General features: G+C 39.2%; 1 protein-coding gene across 1 annotated transcript; it reads right to left on the bottom strand.

Annotated features, from left to right (window-relative positions):
- Positions 1–25: 25 nt before the first annotated feature.
- grap2a (GRB2 related adaptor protein 2a) lies at positions 26–11020 on the bottom strand. The gene is made up of 8 exons (XM_029159543.3): positions 10791–11020; positions 6906–7052; positions 6721–6812; positions 6396–6515; positions 4397–4586; positions 3546–3638; positions 3227–3343; positions 26–1168 (listed from the first exon to the last, which is right to left on the bottom strand). The coding sequence occupies exons 2-8, from the start codon at positions 6981–6983 to the stop codon at positions 995–997; spliced, it is 864 nt and encodes a 287-aa protein (XP_029015376.1). The 5' UTR covers positions 6984–7052; positions 10791–11020; the 3' UTR covers positions 26–994.

Genomic DNA, 11020 nt, shown 5'->3' with positions numbered 1-11020 from the left:
GTTAACAAATACAGACTCATGTATGTACAGTATATAATTTATTAGTTACGATATTATCTTCACGTTAATGTACGTAACTGAAACCAAGGCACAAGAAAAGTCAGCTCTGCCAGCTACCGTACCTGTGTGTACTGTATGAATGAAAGGCACTTTGTGAAACACTCGGCAATACTCGTATGGCTACATTTGTCTTTAAACCCTTGATTTCCTGTTGCTCAACATGAGATAACGGGAAACACAGCAACTCATATTTTAAGTCTCAAGTGACATCAAGTGACATTGAAACAATTTTGTTTTATTAGCATGTGGGTGAAATGAAAATTAAAATCAAAACCTGCTTCATCAACTGGTTTGAAAATCTTGTCAGCAAATGTATTTCTGGCATTAGTGAGCCTACAAACACTCAACTTCAGATGACAGCACATTCTTAATTAGATGGACTCTGGTTACATCCGACTTCAGCTGCCAACTTGCAGCTAAGGAAAAGAGGTTCACTATAAAGACTGCGAATGTGGTTCTCAAGTGCTATGTAGCATAAATTCTGTGACAAAATAAGTTTATAGAGGATATACTGTACAGTATATGATGCAGTAAGACTTTGACAGCTTTTTTATCTCGTGAAATATGTTGTGAAAAATAAAATGTGACTACACAAAGCAGCAAGATCGTAGTCGATTTATCAGTCTTTGCAAATAAATACCTGCTGATGAGTCAAATGTTGGAACATCCCTCACGAGAGCTGCAGCTGGAGCTGTGCCAGTCAAACATGTACCTGATGTTCTGTCATACAGTATAAACAGTATGCTGAATATAATCAGAAAAAAACCTATTCGACTCACAGTCCTGTGTTCGTGACGTACAGAGATCAGACAATTCACCAGCTGCTCAGTGTTTTATGTTCAGAAACACGTATTCTGAGCTGCTGCACTTGCAGAGAGACTGAGTCTGAATGTGGACGGACCTCGTGAGCGCATCGTCTGGGGCGTTTCCTCACTCACAGCTGTATCGTGTAATTGGCAGGAAACAGCCCGCTTTTCCCACGCAGCCTGCCTTTCCACCACGACGCGTCAGAGCGATCCAGCACTTCGATGACGTCCCCGGCACAAAAACCGAGCTCATCGTCCTCCTCTGCGACGAAGTTGTACAGTGCCTTCACCTGCAATGACTTCTGTGGGACGATATAGAGGAACCAAATCAGTCATTAAAGCTGAGAGTGGAGTCTAGGATTTAAAAAAAGCCTTCTTTCGTGTGACGTACTAAATGAAAAAATGAATTTATTCCATCCATTTATACTCGATCTTCTCACTCTATTGTAGCTTGCTCTAATTATCAATCCACTACGACTGTAAAGTCAAAGTACTGTGAAAGGAAAGAACCAAAGACAATATGAACATACTAAGGGACATAGTGTAAAAACAGAACATTTAGAACATTACTTTGATTTTTGAATATCTATTAATATTATTATATACTGTAAATAATATTAACAGAAAGATACCGTAAACTCTAAATATACCGCCACCTTATTGTGGTGGAAGCACAAAATAAGTTTATATGCTGATGATGTATTATTATCCTGCAGCCACAGATGTCTCTCCCTACAACTATCAGCCTCATACAGTAGATGAATTCTCAGCACTTTCAGAATATTCTATCAGCTGGACAAAAACTAAAGTGTTACGACTTTATGGTGAATAACATTCCTTTTACCACACTCAGGCAACATCAGATACTTAGGCATCGAATTATCCTCTAGGCTGTCAAACCTTATTGAAATAAAATATAATCTATTATTAAAATAAATACTGTAGAAGCCAGCCTCAAAAGATGCAGTTTCTACCCATTTCACTAATGGGAAAAATTGCCACTATAAATATGATGGTCCTGACTAGACTTAACTAAATGTTCTTTGACTCCAAATCAGCCAGGCCAGGTGTGGTTTAAGGCTTTGGACTCATCCATCTCGATTTGTTAATGAAGAAACAAGCCATCTCCAATCAGCTTACTGTAAAAACGCTTCAAATATCCAAACGCTGAGAATACCGTACCTAACTTCAAACATCAAACACCATAGTTGCTACATAGTTATAAGTATAACTGATAGCCTGGTAGGATTTTCTTAAAATTACTGTACTTTCGCTCACTCTTTGCAAATACACACCAATTTGGAACAATCCAGACATCCTTCAATACAAAAAAGAAATACATTTTCCTGTGTTTGCATAACACAGGGATAACACATCTATAACATTCTTTCACCCCTCTTGAAGAATTAGTTCTTGATATAAATCACTTGTGACAATTTCTTTGAATTTCAGCAACTGATGGTACACTGAGCCTCCTGATCTCTAAATGGGAAGTTGATTTAGATAACACACAGTGTTCTAGACACATGGACGATGGTAGTGTTTGATTCTGGGGTAGCTGCATGGTGCTCCTGAGGTTGGGTTGTGGTGGCTGGTGGGACTGGCACTCAGGTGCTGGAGTTGGGCCATTTGGGGGCTTGGCATGTGTCTGGCCCTGGTAAACAGAGGCGGACCTGAGGGTGGAGATCTGGGCACCCTGTGTCCGGGGGGGGTTCCTGACTGGGGGGCAGCGAGGGGTAGAGGGATGTGTAGCAGAGCTCGTCTGGAACATGGCTCTCTGGACCCTGGTGCCACTTTCAATGCACTGCAGTTCCTCAAACTCACATTCAAGCTGGGCTACTCCACCAACTGCCAGCCTTGTGTTGCAGGCCCAAGGTGATGCCAAGGGTTATGGTCAGGCTGCTGGGGTGGGCCCCTGCTTCGCTTTTGAGGGGGTGGGGGACCAGGGGCGCTCATTTGACTACGTGTGGTGGCTGGGCTCCTATCATCACCCTGTGGCATTGTTCATGCACAAACGTCTATGTTACAGCTTTACTAATATCAACTATTAGTACACTAAGTATTAAGTGATTACATCACACACACACACACACACACACACACACACACACACACACACACACACACACACACACACACACACACACACACACACACACACACACACACACACACACACACACTTAACCTGTCCACCAACTCCCAAGCTGACATCCCGTTTATTGAAGGGGAATATCTACTATTTACTTTTATTTTTATTTTGAAATATTTTACAATAAACCATTCACTCTGTTTTAGCTTTTCACTCTTTTACATCTGTGGGATGAGATTGTAAAATACAAAGTTAGATAAGAACAGACCTGTGGCAAAGGTAAGGTTTCAGATGTGCGACGTGGAGGATATGCAGAGCTGACGGGGCTGCTTCTTCCTGTGTGACCTATAGTGTGAGCCCGCTCCTCCAGGCCCGGCCGCTTAGCCTGGAATTTCCAAGCACAGGTATACATACTGCATTATATATTATAAAAGGGTGCACAGCAGTGACAACCAGGAGATGATATTAATTAATTAATTAAATTAGCATATTACTGTAAGTCAGTCATATCAGTGTTTAAAAAATAACCTAGCACATTTCCAGTCAAACCAGTGGGATGTGAAGTTGCTGTTGGTGGCAGTAAATACCATCTGGCTTGGAGGCTGGTCCGAAGCTCTGCGCGGTGCAGCAGCGCTGGCTCCAGCTGCGTTACGCTGTTCAGGCAAACTTCCCCTCTTCACCTGAAGACAGGAAACAGACAGGAAGCACACAGCAGCACTCTGCAACATCAAAACAGGTGAACTGGGAACAACAGCGCAGTGCAGCGATAAACGCGGCTGCCGTTTTTAGATTTTCATCTAATACTGTATGTTGACGCCTCATGAACTCAGCGCCAATTCTCACGTCAAGCCGTAAAAGTCTAAGCCTTCAATCTCAAACACCAGCATTTCACAAAGTTTGAGTAATTTATTCAAACACTTACATAAAACCTAAATAATGTCTAATCTAACTGCCATGACGGAGTCATTACCTTCTTTTATTTCTTTGACTTATTAGCAACATGTGAGAGAGGAAGACCACGTCCTTAGTTGCTTTCTTAGTTTCATTTCCTCTTCCAGCACTTGATCAGTCAGCGGTGTCGTGGCCTGTAGTTGGCCACTTCACCTCTTTTTAGCAAGTGAAAAGTGTTTTTCCCGTGGCTCTTTGCAAATTTGTTGCGTTAAAGAATGAATTTGTCAAATATTAAGAAAAAATCACCAAAAACACTTCATGTCAGTGGCTCATGTTGCCCGTAAGTTAATATGTGTGAAATACTAAATGAAAATGATTAAATAAATGACAGTAACAAATTTTTTCCTCTGTGGTTTAATAAAACACGCTACTAAAGCTAACATAATGTAATATATGCCATAATTTAATATTATCTGTAAAATCAAATTTATTTTCAATTTTGCAAAAATAGAAAATTAAAGTGGCATACATCAAGAGGGATTCTTACCGACTGGGCTGAGGTGGGGCTCTTACAGTCCGGGCTGCCGTCATCCAGGTAAATCTCTCTAGTCTTGGAGATGGAGGTGGTTTTATAGAAATCCACCAGCTTGTTGAGTGAAGAGAACTTCTCAGACCACAGGAAATACTGGAAGGTGCTGTCCTTCATCACTTTGAAGTGCTGGACGTCATTGTCATGTCTGGGGAAAAAAAGTCTCTGGATCAAACAAAAAACTGTGCAAATTGGGACTTTAAACAGATTTGATCACATTGGAATAAAAACTAAACTAAGAACATCTCACACAACCAGCACATTTTAACTCCATTTTAGCTCCAGAAAGAAATAGGTCAAATTATCTGGATGGATTATCTGGGTTTACTTCTGGATCATTTCCTCAGCTGGATTGTCCTCTGCTGGTCATGATGCTAACTTACATCCCAATTTTAATTTTACCCTGCTGACCATAGAGGTTCACAACACCACAACCCCTAATTGTATATCTATATCTATATCTATCTATCTATCTATCTATCTATCTATCTATCTATCTATCTATCTATCTATCTATCTATCTATCTATCTATCTATCTATCTATCTATCTATCTATCTATCTATCTATCTATCTATCTATCTATCTATCTATCTATCTATCTATATCTATCTATCTATCTATCTCTCTCTATCTCTATCTATCTCTCTCTCTCTCTCTCTCTCTCTCTCTCTCTCTATATATATATATATATATATATATATATATATATATATATATATATATATATATATATATATATATATATATATATACAGACCATTGATGCTTTTAGAAAAGTAAATCTTTCATCTCATGTTTTTTGAAATACTTCTGTCTGCAACTACTTAAAAAAGGCCACCTACAAACTACATGAAACAGTCAGAGCCATTCTCGAATCCAGCCCGCGGAGCAGTGGCTGGTAATTTTAAGTGACTCAGCATCGACAGAAAATCTTTGAGTGGTTTTATGTTGTTTTCCAGTGACAGAGATTAACAACTTACATGAAAAATAAAGTACTGCATTTATTTCCCGTACACATTTTTAGACAAAACACAGCTACCACTAAAAGCTTTATCAAACTGTAGAATTTAGCACATTGGGGAAGTGAAACAGATACTGTACAGTATATGGTTAGAGAGATTTATTTAGCTTTTATACTGCTGGGTATGAACGTGAAGTTGTATTGTTTCCTATTATAATCAGACCAGAGACACAAAATAAGTTTTATAAACTATGCACAACTACAACATCTGTAAATCAAATCTACATTCAGTTCATTGTCTTAGAAGACATCGCTGAAGCCCGTCCATTCAGGCCGAGCTGTTTCTGGCAACCGGTTTATCATCTCATTATTAATAAAGCAGATTGTTTGTCTGTGTCGACACCCAGTTTTATAAGTAGCACTCTGGTTAGTTACACATTAACATGAACTAATTCCACTTTCTGACTGATTGCTTACAAAAAGGAGGAAGTTGGCTTGGTGACAAATACTTGATGTCATGGAATTTCGAGAAGCTTAAATCATTTCTATAATATGTGCAGACTTCATTGTCCCCATTTCAATAACTCTCAAATTAAGCTGTCTTGATTTTTAGTGTTTGGACCAATTTAAGCCCCTGATTTCATCTAATCCCATCAACGTGGATGACTGAGCGGATAAACAAAGAAACACACAAACAAACACGTTTGGACCCCACATTCTCCTGACGCGGTACTTCTGCCTCGTATCTTTAGCATTTTTGTGACTGTGGAAAATATTTCCCAGACTAGTGTCAGCCTCACTGAGCAAAAGAGCGTCAGCTCCTCTGTTGTTCTGTGACCTGGTTTTACGCTCGTTTGAAGCTTTTCCAGGCCGGGCTGATTTTGCAAGCTGAACACAACAACAATGGAACAGTGGAACAGTGAAATAACAACCTGAAGAACAGAAACAAACAAGGACAGTTGAGAACCTATCTTTGAGTCGCTCTTTAACTCACTTGACAGAGATGGAGAAGTCTCCAGGGGAACTCTGGGAACCTCGAATCACAAATTCCCCCACATTTCCTCGTCTCAGGTGATCTTCTGCAGCGCTGCGAGTGGAATTCTCCTTAAACCATCTGGAAACAGAATAGAAGCCATGTTGCTCTGGATCGCAGGTCAAAAACAGCACCTACAGACATGATATGCATTTCCCCGCACTATGCTGCAACCGCTGATTTACACACATGCAAATAGAATAATGAGACTCTGCTGGCTGTAATGTACTGTATGAGCTTCAGTGTTAAACCCACATGCAGATACACAGTTAATACTGTTTCTTACTTTGGGATTTGCATTTCAATGTAGTTCTGTGGCACATATCCTGACTGTCCATTCATCTCCGCCTTAAACCAGTCATCTTCTCGGCTTATGATCTGACCAGAAGGACAAATAGAGAGGAAAGTTGTACATAACAGGAACAAAAGGACAATTCACAGACACATTGAGAAAGACTTTAATGCACTGACCTTAAGTATATCTCCCTTTCTGAAGCTGAGCTCATCGTCGGCTGTTGAAGTAAAATCATACTTCCCTCTCGCTTCCATCCTGAATGGATGCGGATGTTTAGAAGACGAGGAAAAACGAGTCAGGCAACCAGAGGGGCCAAAGTGGTTCTACCAGGCAAAAGGGAATAAATCTTATCAAAGTGCGTAGTGATAGAAGAATTATATTGTGTGCCAGCTGTGAGGGGAGGGTCACAAGATTTACTCCAAACTTCATAAAGTCACAAGAAAATATCGCATAATTCATATCTGGGAGCTAAAAGTTAAACACAGTTGTATACACTGATAAACATTGGTGTCCCGCTGCTTTCCCCCTCATTACACAATATAGAAATGTCAAAATATACTATTTAAGGCAGGTCAGAGCATTTTAACACCATCTCACACACTATTACGCATCTAGCATTGACATTATGTGTTCATGCACTACTCAGATATTACTGGACAGTAAAGGAACTGGAAAACTTTGTTGTAATCTCTTTCTAAAATGGGAAGAGTCAAACGAGCCACTTCCCTGTTTTCCTGTGTTTCTATTGGTTTTAAGCGGTTTACCTACAGATACACAAACAGGATAGAAATGCAGAGGCTCACACCTTGTTATAGACAATGTAAATTAAATCAGTTAACGTGAGGCCTTGAGTGCAGTTGCTGTATCGTGCTTGATATTTGATTGTCTTCGCACCACAGAAATGAATTAATTTCACTCTGTAAGTTTGTGGTTAGCAGGCAACGGAAGTGGTGAGTGACGGAGAAGAGACAGACTTTACCTTCTCTACGATCTCGCCACCGTGAAAGTGTCGAGCAAATCAAGTACCTTTGGATGTTTGACTGTAACATATTCCTTTTTCCTTTGGGCCAAAATTAATAAATTCACCATTCTTACAATTAACCAGCACATTGATCTAAGATATTAACATACAAACAATAAGCTACTGTATTTAAAAAGACTTCATGGTGGCTGATATATAATAATAATGTTGACCAGAAGTACTGTAATTATCTAGTGTAAAACAAAATGAACAGCTCTTGGTCAAGAGTCAATTTTTAAAGCAATATATGTTGAGCTGCATGAAATTCCACCAAACAGTGTAGAAACTAAATAAAAGTAGTTTCATTTAGTAGATGAAGGGTTTATTCATCCATTCATTGTATCACAATTATTCCAGATCCATGTGACCAAAGTGAAGGAAACCATATGTGCTTTATCTCGCTCTTTGCAGCTTCATATTCTTTCATTTTCTTCCTGTCACACGCTGTGTTTAATATGCATCACAATTAATGTTTTTTAAGAGGAGTTAAAACAAGACAGCGTAAGAAATCCCCTCCCTGTCATTCCAGTGTCATCTGCTGACTGCACTAAATGGGAAAATAAATAGAGGAAATCATAGACACTTTTAGTACATCAAGCTGAGTTTGCGTGCCATAGACCTCTTTAGTTACAGCTTTTCTGTTTAATGAGTGTTTTTGACCAAGTGTAGAAAAAAGAAGAAAAACGTTCCAGATGATTTGAAAGTTAAACCATACACACACTGAAAGCATTCTAAATAAAAGTCATACAGTAAAGAGTAATAGTATATATATGCATAAATAAATATATGTTTTTTTTACATATATTTATTAATATATGCATATTACACACACACACACACACACACACACCACACACACACACATATATATATAGTAGTATATATATATATATATATATATATATATATATATATATATATTATATATATATATAATATATATATATATATATTATTATATAGTAAGTATGTTCAAGAGTATGTTCAAGAGTCCTTAAAACAAAATCACACATTTCTTCATCTAGCATTTCGTACGTAGGTGAAACATTTTAGCTTTCAGGCAAACAAGAGATCAGCTGTAACGTTTGTCCCTGTGTCATTAGAATCAGAATCAGAATCAGAATCGTTTCTATTTGCCAATATTACGAACAGTAATCATTTACATATCAGTTAGCTTTATAAACATACATTAGCGGCTCACTTACTGATTCATTTTCCCAAACAAAAGTATTAAATATTCAGATGTTGGGATCAGTATTTTTTTTGCATTTCACAATGAACATGGTCAATTTAAAAATATAGGAATGCAATTTTTTCTTGATGCTGCAACTAATGATAACTTCATTATGGATTAACTTGCGTGTGAAAATGACCAAACTTCTGGGAACACCAGTATTTTTAAACTGTAGTCTAATTAAAACTGAACTATACATGGAAATTAATAACAGTTTATTAAATTCATTTATTAAGTATTTTCTCAAACCAATCTGTGAGGAAGTGTTTATCAACAGCCAGCGTTTGTGTAAGGTGTTGCTTGCAGTGTTGCATTAAGTTTCACTGTCACAACTAGGAGTTTAGTCGTTTTGCATTTGCACCTGCAATTAAGCTGTGTGCACACTAGCATAAAGAGAGGAGAAGTGGGTAAAGCCTTAAAAGCCTCACAAAGCTGCTACTTTAATAGGAGGCATCGACTCGAAACCCCCCACATCAATATACTGTATGTTTGGCAGCATTCTGCCTGCTGCTCTCCCACACACATGCTACATGGAGACAGTGAATGCATCGCCAGCCACTGGTGAAACATGATGGTGAAACGGCATGTACAGGTAGTTTAGGACAGATGTTTTAAGGTTCAGCACCTTCAGAAGGCTCATGAGATTAATCTGAGTGGTCGTGAGGGGATTGAAGAGGAAAAACCAAAAGCACTAAGCAGCTTCTCAGAGGCCAAACCTTGTCTTACCTATCTAATGTAACAATGCAAAGCCAAATCTCTTGTAAGAGACAAAGTCAGTAAATGTGAGAAGCAGAGGGCATGAAATAAAACAAATTTAATAAAAGTTATGTTGTGTTTGAGTGATGGGGGGGGGGGGTTGCTTGATTTGACTTATACTGGTTACTTGTTTCACGCTGAGGCAAATTCAGCCGAAACATTTGAATATTAAACAAACCATGATTCAAAAGTTTACGTCACATTTCATTTCAATTTAAAAGGCAACTTAAACTGTGGGAATTAAAAAGCACAATATGTGGACGTAGACACAAATATGAAATAAAAAGGCTCAAGTCAATATGTGTATTTGAAACTTCTTCTTGATCTTAGTTCTTTTCTACTACACCTACTGTATCTAACTCACAGGGCTCAGACAGTAACAGTAAGCACAATTACTCAAAATACTGCACTGTATGACTACGTAGGTTTATGGAGTTCCATCTACTTTGTGAAGCTTCATCTGCATTTCATTGGGAAATGTGACCAAGCAAAAGCAAGCAGACAGATGTTTTCAGTCCGGTGGCTGCACAGCTGCATGCAGCACGGGACCTCGTGTCTGTCTTGGCTCGTCTCCGACGCCAACACTTACAGTACAAGTGCTTCTGAAAACGAGGCTGACATAAGACATTTTCTCCAACCACAGGGTGCACGGATGTGTAACGTGTCTGCAGAGAAAGCTGCCTTGAAAGCTGCCGTGAGGTCGCTGTCATCGGGGAGGACTGACCCCTGACACCCTGGTGTCTGACCGCCTCGGATCTCAAATATTAAACATCTGTATTCTCGTTTTCCCCCTCGTGAGCAAACCACTTCCCCAAAGCGAAGGCAGAAAAACCATGCAACTCAAGCACAAACAATACAACAGCAAAATGCAATCATTTAACTCAAAATGTATTGTTATCCTGCAGTGGAGGAGATCTAAAGCATCTTACGAGCTGCAATACAGCGCACAGCTACTTCACTTTATTAAGTGCAGCGCTAAATAAAGCAATACGAGCATTAAAAATCATTATTCCGTTATTTAAACGTTACCTAAAACATTCCTTATCTTACCGTTCCTCTTTTCTGGAGTACAGTTAGACTTGGCTCAGGTTTATTCTAAGTCGGTCCGCTCCTCACGGCGCAGCATATCTATGAGCGCACTACCGTTCGCATTCACAAATTAAAGTTCCGGTTTGAGTTGAGCGCTGTTCTGTCCGCTCGGTTAGCGCCTTGAGCAATGACGGAGCAGCGCGCCTCTGCTCTCTGCAGTCGTCTGCGGTCTGGTCTTCAGGGAACCACCG

This window comes from Betta splendens, chromosome 8, assembly GCF_900634795.4.
Source record: "Betta splendens chromosome 8, fBetSpl5.4, whole genome shotgun sequence".
NCBI lineage: Eukaryota > Metazoa > Chordata > Actinopteri > Anabantiformes > Osphronemidae > Betta > Betta splendens.
Note: the sequence above shows the minus strand (reverse complement) of the source record. Positions and strands in the feature narration are given on the sequence as shown.